This window comes from Netta rufina, assembly GCF_964035555.1.
Source record: "Netta rufina genome assembly, chromosome: 15".
In the NCBI taxonomy this organism is placed as follows: domain Eukaryota; kingdom Metazoa; phylum Chordata; class Aves; order Anseriformes; family Anatidae; genus Netta; species Netta rufina.
This window is the reverse complement of record NC_140138.1, coordinates 7,576,406-7,599,870: the sequence shown is the minus strand read 5'-3', so window position 1 is coordinate 7,599,870 and position 23,465 is coordinate 7,576,406. Positions and strand designations below refer to the sequence as shown.

Here is a 23,465-nt window from a genome sequence, read left to right as displayed (position 1 = left end):
ATCCATACTGTCTTCCTAGAAAATAAGCAGAAAATTGTAAAGACAGAACTAACCTGGATCAGCCACAACTTGCTTCATTTTGCTGTTTGTGATAATCTGATTTTCATTCATCATTCGTACATCCTGATCTCCCATATGATTGCTGAAAAGATTAAAGTCAGTACAATAACCGAAATAATCAACATTTTGTAAGGCTATGATTGGCATGGAAAAGGTTACCAAATGAGTTACTTAGGTTCAGGAGGCTTAAAAGAAATAATACAAAAACTGAAACAAACAAAAAAAAACACTGAAGCACAAACACATCATGAGACTACGTAGAAAGACAAGGCATTCTGTCTGCATCTACCTGAAGTGTTTTTTTTCGTTTGTTTTTGGTTTTGTTTTGGTTTTGTCTGTTTGTTTGGTTTGTTGTTGTTTGTTGTTGTTGTGTTTTTTTTTTGTTGTTGTTTGTTTTTTTGTTTTTGCCAATTTTAACTAGTGGCATATGTAGCAGTAGGCACACATTCAAATATAAACATCAAATTCATGCTACAATTTTCTTGCCTGCCTGCACAACTTGAACCATAACAACCAAAGAGAGATTTTACATTAGTGCTGTACAAAGAGGGTATAAAAGCCCTCTTTATGGAATATGGAACTTAACATTATTTTGTAATGTTTATATAGTATTACTTGAAAAAATCCTGCAATATTAATTTATTGTGATAAGTTTTGTTTACAGGCTGAGATAGAATTTTAAGATTTTTTTGTGTGTGAAAGAAACAATAAATTCAAAGTTTAATTAAATTACAGAAAAAAAATGTAAAGAAAACAACACTAACATCTCCCTTTCACACAGAGAAAAATCCATGCCTTTGATTTTTTTCTTTTCTTTACAAATACTACACACAATCGGCTTCTATTCTTGCAGGAAAAAATGTAATACCTCTCAAATCAACAGAGTGCAACAGGAGAAACAATACTGGAGCAAATCAGAATTTACATCACTGATGATAACATGAGACTTCAGTTCAGGGTTCATAAAGTGTTACCATTGACATGTGAAAGAGAATAGACCAAAGTCAGAGTTCAGGGTTCATAAAGTACTACCATTGACATGTGAAAGAGAATAGACCAAAGTCAGAAGTACCAACATATAAAAGCTCAAGAATATACACATTTTAAAAAATATATATATAGATATAGTAGATATCTATGTTTTATTGTCAGAGTACCCTATATTTTAGTGGGGTAGCATAAGGAAAAAGAAGGAATAGAGGACTGCAAAACAAGCTAAGAAGGAAGACCAAGAACATTCCTGCACAGGAATTCTATGAGAAAAGACTCTGCATATTTTTGACTGGAAAACAGATCATGAATTTTGTGAGACCATAAAAGGATTTCCCTCTTAAAACTTAATCAACAGATATATGTCTTTTAAGCATGTGTAAAGGAAGTTATGTGAAGAAGATCTACAACTATACGTGGAACTTCCCTGCTTTCAATAAAATAATACTCAAAGATGTTAAAATGAAGATGTTAAACTGAAGAAAGTAAAAGTTCATTTCTCCTTCTTCCTGTATCCCACTGAAAAACTCTTCAAAACTCATAATTCCTCAAGACATTTTTCATTTCAGTAACTTTTTCACTTGAAAAACACTTTACCGCCAAATTTTACCATGACAACACAGCCACTTGTCCAAAAACACAAGTCTAACACAATACTTCCAAAACAACAATAATCTACTTTAACATCTGGCATTGCCTGTGGCCCACACCACCTGTGCATTTTCCTGTGCTTTAGAGAAGCAAAGGAAATCCCTGTAAGCAAATGTGAACTTCTACAGTGAGTCAAGATAGCTTACATTCCTTCCACTTATTTTTAAATATTTTAGTATTCTTCTGAATGAATATGTCTCTTCTAAATGCGAACTGTTGTCTTTTTTCAAGTTATGTATGTGCAAGACATTCTGCTTTTTAACGGTCCGATGTATAAGCAAGTGTTTATTTGTATAAGCTTTAAATTTTTCACCTTTTCAATCTCACTGAATATATGCTTTTCTTTCAGTCTTCATTTTCCTTGCTAGGGACTGTTTTTTAGGCCCTGTTAGCCCTGATCTTCAGAACATAAGTGTATTTTTCATCACATTTGCTGTGAGATTGCCAGCTTGGTGGTTTCAAAGTGTTAGTCCTCAGAACTCAATTCATTCTCAGTTAATAGTTCACTAGAACATTCATAAAATAATAGATTTCTGTTTTTTTAATTATTATTTGTGAAAAATCAGAGGACTTTTAATTTACTTTTGATATTTGATCGTTATCCCCCTCCCCCCCCCCAACATAGTATCATTGGGGTTTATTATTTCTTCTCTAAGGAGACTTAGTTCCTTTACTTTGTCTTTATTACTATAGACTGCCATGAAAATACATATAAATATGAATCAATAATCTAAATAAATGCTAAAAAAAAGGCTTAGAAATAAAGCTAAAGCTAGCGTTTCGGTCCTTTTATTTAAAAGAAAAAGATTATTTTTTAACCATTAAATGGGTTTGAGTATGCTTTATAGGGAATGTTTATACCTATTTGTGTACTCCTAACATTAGTCACAAAAACAGTTTTTGAAAACAACACTCTTCCAGTCAAGATCCACCCACATACCTAATAACACTTCTCTTCTGATGGCAAATCTTTTCATCGTCTGTAAAGAGAATGGTATGGTATGGGACCACTGGGTCACAAGTTGGTAGGATGCCTGACACAACATGGTTCACCATATCCAGAATCCCGTTGTACACAAGCAAGTCATCCACCAGAAGCTAAAGATATTTAAAAAAAAAAAAAAAAAAAAAAAAAGATTAAAAAAAACCCTAGGAATCACTTTCAGTAGTCCTCTCAATAAAATAACTAAAAAACATTTTGCACTGTTTGTTTCAGAAGTCCAGTCATTATTTTAGTTTTTGTCTCCCTAAATTTCCATTCTGTTCCATTTGCCGGTGGGTTCCCCCCCCCCTCCAGTGTTTGTCTTCTTACTTACATTTCTAATGAAGTTTTCAAAAAGGTACTCAAAATGTATTTCATGCTCTATGTAATTGCACTTCTATTAACTGGAGCAAATCACTCTTAAATTTAGGAATTAATGAATCTTAACTCACTTCAGCTGTCCAAAACCTGTGTCTGTGGTTATTACAGACCAGTATTAACCAGTATTACAGACCTGTTCTATAGTCACTAGAGAAAGAAAAGCATTATTCTATCTTAAAACAATTATCTAATTATCTAATTATTAAAAACACCTGATAAACAGGACACATGACTTGCAGAGGTTAATCATTTTAATACTAAATACAGTGATAAATGATATAAATCCCTTTCTTTCAGATTATATAGAATCACACTGAAGGAAACTGAAAAAAGTGCAGAAATCATGGCAAGATGATTCACCAAAAGAGTAACAAGGCATACAAAATTACTTACACCAAATTCCTTCACACCTCTCTGAGGTGTTTTGGCATAATTCCATAACTTGATCATTGAAACAGTAGTAGGTACATCAAAAATAACATACACCCTATTCACCTGCAAAAGAGAATTCATTTACATTTTAGAGCACAAATCCCCCAAAGAAAAGTTTCATACAAGTTTCATCAAAATTGGTCTGCATTTAAAGAGATATAGCTAGAGGGCAGAAAACTGATAAGGACTTAAGTTCAGCTATCATCTCTGTTGATAATTCACACATGTTGCCTCTTCTCCAGAGCTGCCCTCTCAAATGTACATTAACTCAGAAGATGACATCTGCATCTGAGCTTGTCATTCAGGACTGCTAATCATTTGGGAGAGGGCGAGAAAGACACTTTTAATGAGTATTACATCAACAAAAACACAGACATGGACTTCAGCATGAGACAAGCTGACTATGAGCGGAATCCATCTTCCTACTAGCAACACTAACATTTCTCATATATCCCAACAAAACTCTAACAGAAGTTGTGTACCCCACACAAGTTGCAAAAACAGGTACACAGACAACTCTCCTAATGCTTGCCAAATAATTATTGCTTGAGATACCGTTCATTTTATCTTTAAGTGACATCAATGTCAAGATGTTAAGAACACAGATTAGGTCACAGGAAACAAATCTTGCCTATTACAGCTAATTCTATGTTATTCCTTTTATGAGTTACTATATCAACTTTAGGCCAACGTATCCTATATTCCCCCTCTAGCATCCTCTGTAGTCTTAATCCTTCAATGTTTTGTAGAAGAAACTGTTATTTGTATTAAATCACTACATATTTTTTGTACTGAAGAAAGAGAGGTAGATGTGGTCAATAAAGCTGCTGTTATGTATGCTTTTCTGGGAGAAAATTTGGGCTAAAATGTCCAAAGACAATTGTTAGTGTGATAGAAAATGAAAAATTTGATGGAAAATGCATTCGAACAAACAAATAAAATATACAGTAAAAGGGTAACAAAGAATTCAAACCAAACTTATATTAGTAATAAATCTCTAAAATTTTAGAGGTAGAAAGGAAGATAAATTTAGAAAGGAAAAGAAAGTCCCATTGTATATTTTTTTCCTAAAGCTTTCAAATTTTCCAATGTAGCAAAAAGTTAATTCAGCTTTCAAGACAATTGAAATGTTTCAAAACAAGCTAACAATGAGGATACAGAAGACTTGGTTCAGCATCCCAACTATAGACAATGATCATTAACAGGCTGCTTGCTTAATCCATTTGTACTTGCTGGCTTTGCAACCAAACCATGGAAGACGGCAGAGAGGAAAGAACTATATGGATCTTGAAAAGGTATCACTCGCTACAGCTTAAGTACAGAAAGGGCCACTACTTTGCTTACTTGTCCCTCCTGCAAATACATATTAAAAAACATATTAGTGTTAAAAAGGGTAAATGGATAATATCTTATCTACTGCTTTGGTGCCAGACATGATGACACAAAAAACATTGTATGGATCTGTGCTAGAACCTCAGGCATTATTTTCCTTTTGCCAAAATGAAATAATCTCTGCAATAATGTTTTTATAAGGACATTAACACATGTCAGACATGCAAACTCAGATGGTTGTCAAATCAACCATTCATGATGTTACAATGGGTATCTGTGCATCCCGAGTTAATTACCAGGTTCGAGATGTGGGATCTAGACCCTAGGAACCTCAGGCATTACACAGAACTTCCATTTTCCTAAGAAACACAAGCAGTCAGTATTCCCAAGTATAATTAAAGTTTTATCTTAACTATACTCACTGCATTACATCATCAAAGAATATACAGATTATTTTCAAAACTGACTTAATCCTTTGCTTATAGTAGTCTAAATAAATAACTGTAATATATGCAGTAAGGATTTTTCCAACACAGTAAGCTATAGCACATCACACTTTAGGTTTACATTTTAATAGTTTTGAAATCTATCCTCTAAGAAATACATCTTAACAATGTCCAAAAACAGCCACATGCAAAAATGTTCTCTCCCAAAACAAAGTAAGAACCCATCTAAGTTTATCAGCTTTTCCTGTTTAGATATTTGGTACCCCATATTTTAAACATGCTGCTTCTAAAAGGGCTCAATTGCTTGGAGCTTTAGGACATGAAATACTATGTCTGTCACGTCTAATTTATGAATTTGAATTCAAGACAGTTAATGAGGTTTAAAGAAATTCTAATTACTGTAACAAAATTTATTGTCTTTTGCAAAAAATGGTTTACAATTTTAGTACATTCCCATTTGAAAGGTGTTCACTGCACAAAACACATATATTAAGCTGTTTTACCAGTAACATTATCAGAGTAGCTGATAAAACATCCATGCTACCTCTGGAAATTATTTTGCTGTTGCATCAGGGAAATAACAAGCAGGTTACTAAGCTGGGAGATATATACCGCTGCTACCTTTTCAGTGAAGAGAAAATGGAATAAAGAGAACGTCTTCTGAAAGGTAGCCTAGCTTACTAATACCAAATTTACCTAAAGATTATGCATGTTTTCCCTTTCTGTTATGCTTCTGGCCACATGTATGCACATCGCTAGAATGGAATGAAAAGGGAAAATGTACCAAACCAGGAAGAACTGGTGCAAGCCACATATGTCTGCCATCAGTTGTGTTATTTACTCTGTCAATGAGTTTGTCTGGAGTTCGGATATCTCCAGATACATCTTCCAAAACATTGACACTATCTGGAAAAGCAGCAATATCTGGAAAAAAAAGCTTTAAGTTTAAATAACTGTAAAGGACGTTTCAGAAATAACATATTTTAAAAGTTCATGCTTGCTCTTCCAGACTCCATGAGCAAGTATTCTATAGATAGAATAGAGCAGTAAAAATTATAAAATACTCCAAGTATTTTACTTAGCTAGCTGAGGAACTTGAGAACACATTTTTTAAAGCAGTAAAACTCTTACAGATTCTGGCATTTGAAATTATGTTTAAAATAGGAAGAAATTAATTAGCTGCATTTCATTTCTTTTAAAGTACATTTTCATGACTTCATCAATAAAGTTCCCTTATTAGAAATAGTCACTTCCCAAGTGTTGTTATATTTATTTTGTGACAAAGCTCCACTTTTTTTTTTTAGCACAAACATGTAGAAACGCATATGAAAGATACCTTAAGAAAAGTATCCTTGTAGGAGATAGCCAGTCTGACTGCATTTTCCTGAAGTTCCATAATACTTCTAATAAAAATCATTAACTGTCTAATAAGACCTTCTTTCATTTATTTGAGAGGGAAAGATTAAACCTTCAATAGGCTTTCTGTATAACTAGACTTCCTCTGTAAGGGAATGTTTCAGTTTAAAACATATGTATGCTAAAGACATGCAAAGAAATGTGGATGGATGGCATTGTCTTCAGAATTATAAGACCGTAGCAAGCTAGTTTGATGGACAATAGTTTCCCCTTGCTTTGCTTTCTAGAAGGCTGGAGTCTCTCAATATTTATAAGGAATTTAAGAAATAGCACAGAAATGACTCAGCTATTTAAGAAAAGCTTGCTTCAGACTTGGTAGCTGAATTATCACATGTACTGTACTGAGACAGATGTGCTTTTTCTGGGATCCTAAGATATCCAAGAAACACTGCTGTACAAGCAGAAACAGGTGATTATTCCAAACTAGCTGTGCTATCTTTACATGGCATTGTAAAAATATACAATAAGGACATACTGTAAAGGCATACAATTTAAGTCAAAAATCCCCTGATCTTAAAAACAAACTATTAACACTTCAATTTCAAATGTTTCTTCTCCATCACAGATTTGGAGATTTCAAGTTCATCATGCACCATAGAATACATAAATAAAAATGTTGCTCAGAAAAGAACCTTCACTTTTTTTTCAGTGTAATCTCTATTTATAAGAAAATGAGGATCTGTTGAGATATACAATACACACAGCATCCACGTTTTTATCAGTTTTAGTTGGTTAAGATACACTGCTTTTACAATGTGATTGAACAACATCAGTTCTATATGGAGGTATACACTTCCAGCTCTTTAAGATTCATAGAACCAGAGAATGGTTTGGGTTGGAAGGGACCTTTAATGATCATCTAGATACAACCACACTGCCATAGGCAGGAACACCTCCGCCCAAGTCCAGGCTGCACAAATCCCATCCAGCCTGCCCTTGGGCACTGCCAGGGATGGAGCTTCTCTGGACCAGCCAGTATCTAGCCACCCTCATGGTAAAGGATTTTTTCCCCAATATCTATTCTAAATCTTCCCCCTTTTAGTTCAAAACTATTACTTCCTGTCCTATCACTACACACCCTGGTCTCTCCGCATCTTCCTTGTATGCCCCATCTAAGTATTGGAAGACTGCTGTAAGGTCTCCCTGGAGCATTCTCTTCTCCAGGCTGAACAACCCCATCTCTCTCAGTCTCTCTTTATCTTTACAGGAGAGGAGCTCCAGCCCTCTGATCATCCTTGTGGCCTCTGCAGGACTAGCTCTACCAGCTCCCTGTATCTTGTGCTGGGGCCCCAGAGCTGAACGTAGGGCTCCAGGTGGGGTCTCATGAAAGGACAGTGGATGGGTTGAATCCCCTCCCTTGCCCTGCTGGCCACCGTATTTTTGATGTGGCCCAGGATACGGGTGGCTTTCTGGGTTGCAAGTGCATGTTGCCAGCTCATATCAAGTTTTTTCATCTACCACTACCCCCACATCTTTCTCTGCAGGGCAGCTTTCTACCCATTCATCACCCAGTCTGTACTGATGTTTGGGATTGCCTTGACCCAGGTGCAGGACCTTGCTCTTGGCCTTGTTGAACTTCACGAGGTTTGTACAGGCCCACCTCTCAAGCCTGTCAGGGTCCCTCTAGTGGTCAGCTGCACCACTCAACTTCATGTCATCCACAAACTTGCTGAGGGTGCACTCAATCCCACTATCCATGTTGAAGACATTAAACAGTACCAGTCCCAGTACAGAATGCTTAGGGACACCACTCCACCTGGACAATGACATGTTGACCACTACTCTTTGGATGTGGCCATCCAGTCAATTCTGTATCCACCAAACAGTCCATCCATCAAATCCATAGCTCTACAATTTAGAGACAAGGATGTTGTGTAGGACCATATCAAAGGCTTTGTACAAGTCCAGGTAGATAACATCAGTTGCTCTCCCCTTGTCCACCAATGGTGTCACTCTGTTGTAGAAAGCCACCAAGGCAGTCAGGCATGATTTGCCCTTTGTAAAGCCATGCTAGCTGTCTCCAATCACCTCCCTGTCTTCCATATACCTTAACATGGTTTCTAGGTCTACCTGCTCCATAAGCTTACCAGCTACAGAGGTGAGGCCAAATTTAGTTGATATAGAGTGCTGAAGTGCAACTCTTCAGTGGCCCTGATTGCTATGAATCTTTCAGATGTGTCCTTCATTCCATCTATTGGTTACCCATGGAACACTGAATCAAATTCAAAGGATACTATTTTCAGTCAGTAAGATTTGGTCTCCATGTTCATTGAACAGCTCCAGTCCATTCAAACCGATGTAGTATGGATCACCCCAAGTTGTCAGAAGCTGAAACTGAAAAACAACTGAAAAGCAAAGAGCTATTAAGGAAAATTTTGATGCTGATACTTTTTCCTAATGGAACATTTATCTTGCACTTTCAAAAATGACTGTGCAACACATATCTCCAATGTTAGACATTCTCATCTGCAGTGTATGAGATGCTTCTGATACTACAAGGACTGTTTAGCCAAATACCAAAGTAGGCTACATATTTGTATCACAGATTCACAGCTCTACAAGCCTGAATACTTTGGATGCTGTCACTTTATCTCAGTGTAAAGGAGTTGAACAGATGCAAGTTTTGCCATGCTTTTTGGCACCAAGTTTGGATGGCAGCTGCTTGCCAATTCTCTTTACAACTGGAGATACAGTCTGACAGATTAGTCAGGTCTCTTTGACACCACAGAATTCGCATTTCCTATTCAAATCCAAAAATTTCTGTTTGAAATGAAGAAAAGCTTTTAGGAAAAAAATCACAATTCATCCTTGTTTCCTGCAGTGGCCAATACCTAATGCTTTCATAAGAAACATTATTAGACAGATATTGTAGAGTATGCAGCCATCAAGAATTTCTTTTTAGTCTATAAAGAGGGAAGAGTGTTTTTTTTTTAATACTCTCAATACACATTACAACAATCCTTACTCTTCTTAATGTCTATAGAAGTCCAATCATTCATGATCCTTCCTCTTTGAAGTGACATCTTATAGCAACAAGTTCCATTATATCTAGTTATAATATGGGTAAAAAATGTATTGTTCACTCCAGACTTTGTCTTAAACCCCTGTGAATAAACTGTATTATTCTCAGAGAAAAAGTCTGTCATTTCTAATACTGATAATACACAAAAATGAAAATCTGCAGTTGGAACAACTACATAAAAGTCTATCTACTTACATTCACATATGCTCATGTATGTTCTTCTGAAGAACTAATGATTTTTTATTATTGTTATTTTTATTTTATCATTATTTATTTTTAAGTGTGTGACCTTCCTCATTATATATTGCAACTTATTAACACCACAGCTCTTATCTGTAGGCTTGATTGCCTTTCTACATTTTCTGAATACACCTTTGCTTGGTTTTGAATTGCATGAGTGACAACTGGCCAGCAAATATGCCCATTCATTGAATGGCAGAAAATGTAATAGGTATGTGCTGTCCATTTCTCTAGTGGAGAACCTATTTTTCTCTTTCCTCTACCCAGCCACTGATTTTCATGAAACTGTCAGGAACTTAGTCTTGCTGAGACCTCAGTGTCTCTAAACATGGTTAGAATAGCCTAATGGATTTAAAAGGCCTGTCAAGTAGATGGATGGCATGACAGGAAGTAGTATCACAAAAGTCTGTACTTATTTAAGAAAGCTCAATGTTTCTGGCTTTTTAAACTTAACAAAAATGGGAAAAATATTACACAGTTCTGATAAACACAGCCTTAAAAAAGATGTAAAATAAGACAAATTCCAAGAAATAGCAATGAGAACATTCAAAGATACACCAAAAATACAGACTACTTTTAGTGTTGACAGGCTGGCAGGATACTGTGCTTATGAACCTCTAGCTCGGGCGGATTCCAAAAGGCAGGAAAAAAAGCTACTGGAACATTTTACTACAGGTGACACATTCTTATATTCTGTTTCATTTATTTACTCTTAATTCGTACCTTTCTCATCATATTCTTGGTATCTCAGTCATTTCTTAAAGCACCAGAAACTGTTGGATTCAAAACTGTCAGGATTCATTACAACGTTATACAGAACACTTCGGAGTTGCGTACCAAATGAGAAAATGACAGAGAAGGATACAACCACATGGCATTAATGGTGCTTCATAGTCCATACTAGCTTGTTCCATTCTCTTTGAACCAGTCCTGCCAAAATGACCAAGGCAAAATAGTTTGTATGTACATTCTTGGGTTATTCGGAAAAGAACAGAACAAACCCAAGAAATTAAGTCAAAACACACACACACCCCTCTGCCCCCCAGATTATGTAATATAATGTATTTTATTGAGATCAGAGAACATTATATTTTCATCTAGATGCTACAGATTTGCTTCAAAATAAAAATACATATAAATATTGAACAGTTAAGAGAAACTACGTGGTGCAGATAATAAAAATATCCTACTTTACCTCTTTTGTACCCTATTAATCAGCTGGGGCTGCAGATAGTCAAGGAAGAGAATTTCTTGGGCGAAGTCAAAGTGGCAGTTGCCTGGTCCCTTGCGGATAAGAAAGCCCTCTGGTGGGGAGATGCTGTGACCATCCAGCGTTACATGGACTACCTTAGCCTTGTTTAAAAAAACATAAAAAACATAACATAAATCCAATGCACTAGCACTCACTTCTGAGGCTGAAATAATAGTTTCAGTAATTTTGATGTATTTATTCCGTTCTTCTGTAGTATCACATCCTTTGGCCTAAACCAGAAGACACCAGTTGCAACCTATAGTGTGCAATCCAAAGCATCACAGGTGACACTGAACTGTTGAGATTGATGGGGATGGCAGAGGTTGGGGATGAGGGAAGAAGAAAAAGATTGGAAGAGCTCCTCAATTACTGCTCCCCCCCCTAGAGCTCAGCAAACTGAAGCTTTGTGAGCTGCAGCAGTACACCCATCAGACTGGACAGACTCAGCTTTCAAGACAGCATGTGTCATCTGGGGAGATGGTTAGTTATTTGTTGTGCAGCTGAATGCAATGCTAGCTCAGGCCTGACTGCTCAACCCTGGCTGAAGCTAGCCTTTAAGAAATCATGTAACTTGATGATCTCTTGGGAGCAGACACACATTCAGGTCTTGATTCTGTTTACAGAAAAGCTGTATTTCACCAGTTCTATTTATCTGTGTGGCAGGTGGGATTTGGACTTCTTCAGGATCATGCAAACTGATGTACCAAGCAGTGCTGTATGTAACCCAAGGACAAATGAATAAAGAAGAAGTACCTGTATCAGGCAAAACAGATTGAGCCACGTCTACATCACAGATGTATGCGTGCCTGATACAATCTCTGAAGATTAAACTAAATAATTCAGGCATGCTTAATAAGAAGATGAGGGAGTCCTGGCCCCTTCACCCTCCCCCAGCAGCACCATCTGGTGCTGTATGCACCATCCCAGACACATAACGATTCGGTCATGCAGCAACAATTATCACTGCATCTTGCCTTGCAGTATGTTAAATGTAACCTAATGATAATCACAAGCAGCATTCATTGCACTTAGTCTATCACTAATTACTGCTTAAGGAAGGAATAATACCTGGAAAAACATAACAAGATGGCCTTATAACTGTCACTACGATTACAGCTTGCTGATTAATGGACTGAATGAGAATGGATTCATTTAGTTAGCAAAAGACAATTTAGTCTATCTCTAGATTTTACACTGATTGATGTCTATATGATAATTTGAGGCTAATTTAATTTTGTATGGAAATATTTAATTTTCATCACCTGTTATTAGGACTTATATTAAAATACATATGCAGTATTTATAGACACTTAAAATGGGAATTTTAGCTTTCTGAGAAGAGCTTAACATTAAGGATTTTCTGCAAAGCCCATATACTATCAGTTTCCTGATATTCATAACGGTTTGCATATCTTTGCCATTTGTAAACTGTTTTTATTCAATTATGATTTCATTAAGTTGTACATGTAATAACCCAGAAGTAAAGCTTAAGATATTTATTTTTTTTTTACATAAATATTTATTGATTTGAAAACTTAACATACGGTACTGGACTAAATGAGGTAATCATTTCACTTTCAAAGAGCACAAAGATAAATTAAGAGGGAAAGTTTGTATAAGTAGGGGGGAAATAACTATTTCTGGCTTCATCTTTAATAAGCTTGGGAGCAAAAAAGGAGATACACTTTTTGTATATGACATGATACTGCATGCTACTTTCCAGATGAATCAGGCTGCCAGGCTAGGAAGAAGCAAAGAATCCACTGAAATACACTTTAGTTTAAGAAACACGTATTGAATGGGAAGTCTAGAGACTCAGAGATGAAATCTTACCTATTACACCACAGCTGCTTATATTTATGTGCCCTTTAGAGCCCTCATTTCTAAGCAATTTTCATCATCTGAGAAGGCTCTCAACCATCACACACAGCATTTTACAAATCGCATAACAAAGCTTTCACAAGGTAATTTTTCATAGAGCTGGAAATAGCATACAAGCCTTCATTTTGACAGTTCACTGCCATTACCCTCTCATACTAAAGCTGTGAATAGAATCCACCAGTCTACAGCTGCCTAGAAAATCATTATATTTCACATCCTGTTTCCTAGAAGAACAGCAATACTTCAGAAAACAAATGTCACGTTGCCCTGGGTTTGCAGTTCAAAGCCTCTTTGCTGCGGGGCCCAGTAGATATCCTGCACCTTCAGTTTTCCAAATAACTTGTCTCATTCATCCTTTTGCCTAACTGGAGGTAAAAACGCCTCATTTAAATTGTACCCGGTAACTGCTATGGGACTTACACGTGTGCCACTCACAAGCATGCTTTATTGGATCCACCTCTTGTCAAACTAGCAAAAAAAGTGTAAACACAAACAGACAAACACACACACACAACACCTTCATTCCTTCCTGTCTTGGTTTGGTCTCCAAAAAACAAATTCCCCATTAGATCTTAGGGATCTGTTTTTTTTATTGTTGTTGTTGTTTTGTTTGTTTGTTTTCCTTCTTTAATAACTGAGACACACACAGAAAGTAGATTTGATTGGAAAATTCATGTTCAAACTTTTCTTCCCTGCTCTGTCTTGGAGAAACTTGGGCTCATAATAGTAGAGAAAAACATTGCACAACACCATTTACAGACAGTTCTTCAGATTGCAATACACATAAAGAATCACAGAAAAAATTTAATTCAAATAGAGTTCTGTGTTGTCTCCAGTCACAACTCTTGCTCAGAGCAGAGCGGCCAGCAAAAATAAATTGGGTTATTCTGCCTTTTGTTAGAGTTTTGAAAGCCTCCACCGACAAGGTCTCACCCTGTCACTGCATACTGTCCCAGTGCTGTACCATTCTCAGGGGAAGAGTCCTTTCTTTATGCTCAATCATACCAATTAAGTCATGGTTTTTACTAAAAGAACTATATGTTACACAGGTGTATGTTTACATGGTAAGCTCAGCATGCTCCTGAACCCTACCATGTGTCAAACATGTTGGGTTAATGCAATGTATTTAAAACAATCACTTGTCAAATGTTAAAATTTCTGTATCAGTTGTGGCTAGAATGAAAGATGTCACACTCTGGACCCTGTGAGTCTTTGGACAGTCTTTGGCACTCTACAACACCTCATGCTTATGTTAAAAGATGCCAGGGCTCAGTTACAAGGAGGGAACACCTCCTCCTTATGTGATTGTCCATATGAAAGAAATTCCTGGAAGGTAAATTTACGTAGAAAAGTAGTTCTCCAATATTTGCTACTATCTTGTCCAACCTTATGAAGGACCCATGCCTCCAACTTCAATTCTAAAAATTTTTCCAGAGCTCTGCTGATTTTTTTTGGTTTTGTTTTGTGGTCTTCTCTCTAGTTTTATACACATCAACATTTTTCTCCTTATGTGACTGAATTTGGAAGTCAAGAACACACCAGTTAGATGTGAATGGGAAGATCTGGAGACATGGATTCACAAACTGCGCAGTGAACAGCAACAAATTCTTCACTTTCATTGCAACAGCATATGTGTCTTCTGAGAAAAAGCAGGGAAATGAGTTACAGCCAAACTCAGAATGAGAGCTAGATATAACACCAACTCCAACAGATGTTATTTGATAGTCAGCTCCAAGAGTTCAGGATAAAAACAAAATTAAAGCAAGTAATTCAGAAAAAGAAGTGAGGAGGTATGTTATACAATTTTAGCTAAACTACATTAGCCAAACTGCTTGAAGATGGCAGCTTTCCCAAACAAATGTTAAGAGTTCTAGAGACTCACTTCTTGAAAAAGGTAGCATTGATTAATTGGGCTTAAAACAATCCACGTATGACAGCCAAGTATAACTCTGCTATCCCCAGCTGTTTTCCATTCAACTGCCTGGTAACTACATAGGTTTAATGAACCATAAACTCTATGTTAGTATATACTTAAAAACTGAAAGCAAATTTGAAAATTGCATGGCATGGCCACAGAGACAGAGCGTTGGGTTTCATGATGCAAGTATAAAGAAGTTTCATTACATTCCTTGTTTTAAAAAGGCACACCAAATTCTCTATTTAACATTTTACTAAACATTACTAGTTAACTAAATAGCTATACAGCTTTTATAATTGATGTACTAAATGATAACTTTTAAAATGACAGACTTAAAAACAGCAGAGAGCATGAAAACACTTTAAATAACACCACTGTCAGAGACAACAAGAAGTTTATACGCAGATACTGCTTTCTTTAACTTATCCAAACAGGATTTCTGTTGAAGTGCTCACTGTTCTACCACCCTTTTATTGCAGGAAATGAAGAATCATATGGTAGGCCTAAATACTGGCTAGTGAGAGGATATCACTTCAAGATCATGTATCTTGAAAATAATATGTGCTACTATGCGTCTCTTAGAAAAATCATCTGTGAAGTTTTCTTTAAACTGTCTCTCTCTTTTTTTTTTTCTCCAGTATTTGCTGTTTGTGGAGACAAAAATGCATTATACCTGCCACAAAACTCAGACTCAGACAATCTAGAAAGATTTATGGCATTCCATTAAGGCAGCTATATTCATTTATCACAGTACCAATTTTCCAATGCACTGCTGTATATTTTTGCTGGCAGTGCTCCTTTTCTTTTACTTACCCCTCTATAGGTATCCTCTGGAGATTTATTATAGTTCCAAAAGCGAAGCCCTGCAATATTTTCAATTTTATAAAAATGGATTGTGAGCAGATGATTTTCTCCAAAAGAGAAGGGAATGAGCCACATATGGTCATCCTCAGCTGTGATATTAGTCCCATCTATTAACCTACGAGGAGAAAAATCCATTAGCGGCAGAAAGGAAAAGCCTGCTTTACTCATGAAAACAAGTGTTTTACTAGGTCTTTTTGTGATTTCCACTTACAGATTCCAGGGCTTTATTATGCCTATATCTATGAAATTAAAGAAGCATAATAATAATAAAAAAAAGTAATACATAATCATTGAATTGAAGGCCGGGGTGGTAGGGAGGCAGAAGAAAAAAATAAAAACATTTCATTTAGTTGAGTCTGTTGAGGAATAACAGACAAATCCTTATTTTTCCCTGTGCAAACAGGTAGAGAAAAGCTAATTTGGTATCTCTGTACCGAAATGACTGAAGGCAAAGCCCTAAGGCCCAGATGTTATATAACTTACTAACACAGAACTGTGCCTAGCTTAGCATACCTGGCAATCTGCAGTGTGTTACTGTGTGCAACTATATAATGCAACTATACTGAATCTGAGCTGAATGGCTGATGGATATAGCTCAGAGAAGCAGCAGTCTGTTCACATCTTTCATCATGCTCACAGTTAAGCATATTCCTACTTCGTTTTTAATAAATAAATAAATAATTCTACCAAAGTGACAGTGTTGTCTCATAATAGCACAGGTGTTAGGCTGACTAGATAAATTTCATTCCATTATTTCCTCATCTTGGAATTCCAACTTCCACCACAAACTATGGCATACAAAGAGTGCAAAGGAGAACATGAATTAATTGACCCAGTGTAATTACTTTTGTACACTGCCCTATGTATCTACTCTATTTAAAAGTGTAATAAATAAGTGGGTACCAGACTTGGCAGTTCCTCACAGGAACAGGTATGTGTAAGGACTCTTTTCACAGAGAAACTGAACCAACGAAAAAGATGTAAAACTTGGCTTGGTCCTAAATAGTACACAGGACTTACTTGAAATTTTGTAGTTGAAGAGCACTGAAGCCTACTCAAACTCAACATACTTTGCAGAAATATCAAAAGGAAAAAATAAAGCCCCTATTTCTTGTGCTAAAGAAGCCTCTTAAGTAAAAATGGAGTCTGACAAAAAAAAAAAAGAAAAGAAAAGAAAAAATGAAATCCTTATACACAGCAGACAGAATATTAAGGGATATCATACTGGAAGCATAGAACAAATCTATCTCACTAAGCAAGACATTAGAAAGAGGGAGGACTTGAAAAAATGGAAGCCAGCCTAGCTTAGTGGCAGATAAAGAAAGTATTACAAGCCATCTTTCAACAAAAGTCATGATCAAACAAACTAAATCAACAGGATCATAAACTCTGGAAGGGTAAATGTATATTCACAGGCTAAGAAAGGTTATGAAGGCTAGCATGCAAAAGGTACAATAAATAAAATTCCTCAAATACATCAGAGGCAGAAAACCTGCCAGAAACTCTAGGATCAACAGATGACCAAGCTGTAAAAAAAAAAAAAAAAAAAAAAAACATCCAGAGGTGATAAGATACCTAAGGAAAAGCTAAATTAATTCTTTGTATCTGGGTCCATCATAGTGGAGTCTGGATAGTACCTCCAGAACCTCTTCATCATAAGGGATCTCACGGGAAGATTTCTTAGATCTTTAAACCTATGGAAAAGATTTTTGTACATTTCATAATTTGAGAAAGTTTATTTGCCAATGAATAAAACTTCATTGGAGTTAAATGAAAGCTGCAGTATTAAAAATTAGTATCTACTCCTGCAATTCCCTAATCCAACCTCACCCTTCACTAACTTGACGTTTTTCTTCATAATTATTCAGAAATCCTGCAAAAATATTACTGCATATGCATAGACAAATGCTATAGAAGGCACATATTTCTGTCTGGAATGTCCTTAGCAGTGATACCAATCAGGCACGTTACCTTTTCCTAACTCAAATATTGTCTTTTGGAAACACCTGATTAATTTTTCTGCAACAAACCGTTCCTGGGAAGCTCATGAAATCCAAGAATCAGTAATGAGGGTATGAAAATCATGTTGGTATTTACATGTGTTAACCTAACAAAAGTTCATATAGTTCTGTCATTTTATCCAATTTGATGTAAAGTGCATTTAAAATTGATAAACTCTAAAACTGTTGATTGATAAGAATATTGAGCAGACTCCACCTCTTTCACTACTTACTTTTCTAATGTTCTGGAATCTCCTGTATACTCTGGAAGATCATTCAAGTCTTGGGGTGAAGCAGAAATCTGTTCTGTACTTATTTTTAATGCTTGACCATTCTTTCCTATCACTTCAAGTCCAGTCAGCCCAAGGTAATGAGAATCTCCCCAGTTCATGGTAAAATTCAGTTGCAGGCCTATATAAAAATATACATACGATATACACACATACATAATTACTAGTATGAAGTAAGGCGCAAAGACTCCAAAACTGAATAATCAGTGTGAACTGGAAGACACTTTCACTAGTACAGAGCAGTCAAAGACACCAAAAACATGAACATGAAAGATCTGACAGATTTCTTAAAAGCAAAGATAACAGGAAAGCTGGACTGCACAAAGACTTGAAAGTACAAATGTTTTCCAAAACAGAGCACCAATGCAAAATTGCTACTTACAAGTCCTGATCCTCATAAAAAAAAAAAAAAAAGAACACCCCCACACTTAAAACACTATTGGATCAGATGATCTTGAATGTCTTTTCCAACCTTAATGATTCTGTGATTCATACCGTGGGTTAATACAGAGTAATTCAAGATAATACAGGTAAGAGCACTGCAGTGTTTATGTAGGCTGTCAGGAGGAGGAAGGCTTCTTTCTCTATTATCTCTCCAACTAGCCAGCAACCCAGCAATTTGCTTTGGGTTGGGTTTGCCACTGCCACTAGTGGCACTAGGGGATCCACTCACTCTCCACATTGTAATCCACTAATGCATTCTAAATTCAACTGCTCATAGCCTGGCACAAATGACTGCTGATAGTCTGCATCTGAGCACATTTCATTCAACGATCAGGCTCAATTACCATCAGCTAGTCACATAACCTCACAGTTTTCTTTATTTAGGACAGTGTGGCAGATATTACTGCAACACCATCAATGCCACATTGATGCCTGCCTACTTGTCAACAGCTTGAATCCAAGCCATGAATCCTACCATGTATTATCCAACCAAATACCATTTTCTATCACACGATTTCTAATGAACTAAATAATTTTTCTATAAAGAAGCATGTGTGCAAGCCCCAAGAATTAGCAGTACGCGTATTTTGTTTAAAGAATTTTATATGCTGTATTTGGATACTTCTTGGTCTACATGCCTACCTCCACATAATAGCATAGTAACTACTGTAAATCAGTGTTAGACCTTTAGTGGGCAACTGACATCTGGGTCACTTGTAACTATACAGCTCCTGGTCAAGCATGTTATCAAGTGTCTCATTACTCAGACTGCAGAGTGACAGTTATTCAATAATACATTTAAACTGTGACATGACAGATTGAGATTATGCAGAAACACAGAAGACCTACCAATCTATTGCCTTTTACCTTCCAGGTGACTATATAGACTCATCTAAATCCAGTCTCTCATAAATACTACATCTCTTAGAGAATACCAACTCATAGTTAACCCAAATAAGACAGGTGGTTTACTAATGTGTTTAACATACCATCTTCATGTTAGAACTCAAGTAATCAGCCACCAGCTGGAGTTTGTACCAGTGATCATCATACTCTGCGCTTGGCAGTCTGGCTACTTTTCCACCCCATCCACCTTATTTCCATCCATTCCATTCATCTTTTACCAATTTGGCTACAAGGAGTATATGAGAGACTGTTAAAGGTCTAGCTAAACCGAAGATATATAATATTCACTCAGCATTCACAGCTCTTCTCTCATCTCCATAGCCAGTCATCTCCTTACAGAAGTCTAGCAGGTTGGTCAGGCACAATTTCCCCTTGATTTCATGACTGGCAGCAGGATGAAAGAGATAATGACCTACAAAAGGTCATTAAAATCCTCAATCCTACAAAAATCCTCAGTGACTCCACACACAATTTGCAACCAGGAGTCCCACATGAAAAGGGCAGTGGTGATTCTAGATTTTCTACAATTCCCAGTCATTTCCCCAAGTGAGAAGTAGAAGGACTCTTATTTCAGGTCTAAAGCCCCACGCCACAGCATAAGGGGAAGAAGGAGCAATATACACAGCCAAGACATGGTATGTTGAAATCACTGGGAATCCCATAAACACAAGTGTTAGTTTACAGTCTGGTTTGTTGTTTTTTTGTTTTTGTTTTTTGCTTTTATGCAAGGTCATTTATAAAGTCTCTTGTAGCAATTAATGGCAATTTTTTGCTATGCAACACACTAAACTGGAGGTCTTCTGTGTTTGGAAAGACGTAGGAAACCTACATCTTACCAAACAGAATTTGCAGCTGGCTTCTGCTCCAGCATTTTCCCTGCAAGAACTCAGTGGAAATCAGAACCTCTTTCTTGGGTAGAGATAAGCTACTCCAATCAACTTCTTAACAACATCTTGTCCATATGAGAGACTCCATCTACTGATCTCTGAATCACACCCTCACTATCTTTTTCATTGACTTTGAGAAATGGGACAAGAGAAAGGCATCTAAAGTTCACAGATATGAGCCGATCATAGATGTTCATATACAAAGTTTATAGACGTAGATCATACATATAGACCATAGATATGTAGCTGAATAACAGTATTGTGAGTATTTTCAGAGAGCACATCACAGTTTGCTAAAGGCTTTATGCCAGGCCCGAGAACCCAATTTCTCCTGTGCTGGTCAAAGGACCAGGAAATTATACTTCTAGGCCATTCAGAGGTTCACTGGAAAATAATTTAAAGGCCAGAAAGATTTGCTTTTGTACAGGATAAACAGATAAGGTACTTTCAGTAGGGATGTAACATTCTCGTCTAGTTTTAACTGTAGGCTTTCTATTGTGAATCTGATCTGAGAAATTCAGTCAGTCTAAATAAATATGGGGGATTGGAATAGAATTACTTGGTAATGGACACAGCTATCACAAATCCCATTCAAGGACTACGCAAATGGCTAGTGTTATTTTTGAGATTAAATGCCAGCTGTCACAATATAATGTTCTAAAATCCACAGTAAAAGAAAGCTTCTGTCTTAAATATTCAATTACTCTTCTTTATTCCAGACCAGACATCTGTCACCGTGTGACTCTGACAATTCAGATTCTCCTTGATAACATGTCAGGAGAGTGAGGGGGTAGGTGTGGAGTGGCGTATGCAAGCAGTAAAAGAACTTACACTTTCCAGTAAATATTCCTGGCTCCTTGGGTATACATTCAGAGGAAGAGTCTGGCAGAATTACTTGCTTTTGAACCTAAAAAGTAAACCAACAGGTGCAATAAACATGCATTTAAATATACACTTTTAAGACAGTTCATAACATATTTGTTTGTTTTATGTACAGTTTTTTGTGTTTCAGTCTCCCTTTGCCTCACCACTCAGGCTGTTCTGCAAACAATGGAAAACATGCCCCTAAACATGAAAGACCACATGCATCCTTACTAAGTCAAGACAATATATTTGTTGATGTTAGCGCATTTTTGAGATTTCCTAGCATGGGATGACTTTTCTTGGAGAGGTTGAAACTGATAAGTCACTCTTAGTTTCATACAGACTGCCATTAGCAAATGATGACATACTGCATTTGCAACATGTAGCATATATGTCACAGAGATAAAATGTTTGGATGCAATGTAAGACCTCAAAGTGCCATCACTTTTTTTTTTCCCTAGAATCAGAGGACAGAAGAAACGAACAACCTTATCAAAAAGCAGGTGTTTGTTCCTTGACAATACTAATTAATAGTTAACAACACAAATTATCGAGGCTGCCAAGGAATATGCTTTTTCCTCATGGATTAAAAATTTATGATCTTTATTCTATTGATCACCTACCTTGAAATGAAGATATTTTTCATAAGTACAATCATGGCTGACAGCAAGGGATGAAAAAATAAATCTTTTTCACCCCCAGCAATCAACCCATATCTATTTATTTTATTTTTAAACTGAAGCTGGATTCAAATTAATGACTCAATGATCTAGTAACATTATTTTAATTGGTCAATAGGTAAGGCAACAAGGTGCATTTCCACAGAGCATTTCACAAAAACACCTCCTCAAAATCTCTGAGTAAGCTAAGCTGCCATGGGGGAAACCCTAACTAATTAAACACCTGGTTTGCAAACAGGAATTAACTGTTGGTTTTGACAATCCAGGAAAGTGAAAATCCAGGAAAAACAAACAAAAAAAAAAAACACAAATGACAAAATTTGCTGATCCTACTGAGGCAATTATGATAGTAAAGACAAAGGACAACTGCAAAGGTTTGCAGATAGACTTCCTTTCACCGAGTGAGGGTGATAAAATAACATTAACTTAATTGTAGATAAATGTAAAAATGCTATGCAGAAGAGAAACAATCCTGACTTTACATATGCAATATTGGGCTACAAAGTAATAGGAGATCTGAATGAAATCTTGTAATTGTTGTAAGTAGTTCTACAAAAACATCATCTCAAAACTCATTAGTAGGCAAAAAGCTAAATAGGAAACTAGGAGTCTAGACTCATTCTCCATAGTTTCATTCATCATTAGAAGTAGATTTCCTGTCATTCAGAATACACCAAAAGGGCTTACATTATGGCTAAAAAGTAAAATAATAAAAAAAAAAATCAACACTTGTCTCCTGCTATTATAGTCAATTTCCATAGTACAACCACTGACATCCCTGATCATCTACATCATCTACATGTGTTCTCAGACAGCAACATACTTCATGTAACAGCTAATGTCCTTGTGGTAATTATGTAGGTGAAACTGAATCAGAACTGCACACTATAATACATTCACACAGAACCTACATGAAAAAAACCTCTGCTGTTGGAGGGTATTTTCTCACAAAACAGTGACTCCATCTTTGATGTCTCATGCCTTTTCCACAGAACAACTTTCAAAGACCATCCTGGGAATCAATATTCAACAGAGTTCCAAATTTTAAAACTCCACAGACTCAATAAAGCTACTGCCTTTATAGAATGCAGAATAGTGCCTTTAAATATTTTAAAAGACACCTTTTACCACCTCTTTTCTCCTCCTTCCCCATTTCTTGGCCACTCAGATCCCTCCATTCCACTGGTGCCTGCTATCTTTTTTTTCAGCCTTAGTCTAATGTTCTATTTCAACACTGCCTACGAATATTGTGATACCTCATGGCTAGAACAAAATATTATCCCACATAAGAGTTGCTGGAAAATAAATAAAAAGCAGTAAGTATTACCATGCACCTACACCTGACCATGCTCTACAGCATCTTCCATGTGAGAAAAAACTAAAGTATGACATCATTCTGGAAAGTAAGACATTTAGAATAGCCAGTGGACAAATCAACGCAATAAAAATCCATGAAGGGACACTAAACACAAAAGTCAATAAAAGTTCTTGTGACACAAACTCCTAAGGGTTGGATGAGTGCTCCAG

The 23,465-nt window shown here is 36.4% G+C and overlaps 1 protein-coding gene across 1 annotated transcript in view; it reads right to left on the bottom strand.

Moving 5' to 3' along the window:
* KATNIP (katanin interacting protein) overlaps nucleotides 1-23,465 on the bottom strand; it is a 71,557-nt gene that overhangs the window by 2,751 nt on the left and 45,341 nt on the right. The window contains exons 16-25 of the mRNA XM_084295778.1: nucleotides 21,226-21,301; nucleotides 18,101-18,278; nucleotides 15,817-15,982; nucleotides 11,148-11,305; nucleotides 10,818-10,882; nucleotides 8,925-9,035; nucleotides 6,059-6,198; nucleotides 3,458-3,559; nucleotides 2,642-2,799; nucleotides 54-142 (exon numbers count right to left, since the gene is read on the bottom strand). Coding sequence (XP_084151904.1) covers nucleotides 54-142; nucleotides 2,642-2,799; nucleotides 3,458-3,559; nucleotides 6,059-6,198; nucleotides 8,925-9,035; nucleotides 10,818-10,882; nucleotides 11,148-11,305; nucleotides 15,817-15,982; nucleotides 18,101-18,278; nucleotides 21,226-21,301 — 1,243 coding nt within the window. The remainder of the gene's footprint in view (nucleotides 1-53; nucleotides 143-2,641; nucleotides 2,800-3,457; nucleotides 3,560-6,058; nucleotides 6,199-8,924; nucleotides 9,036-10,817; nucleotides 10,883-11,147; nucleotides 11,306-15,816; nucleotides 15,983-18,100; nucleotides 18,279-21,225; nucleotides 21,302-23,465) is intronic.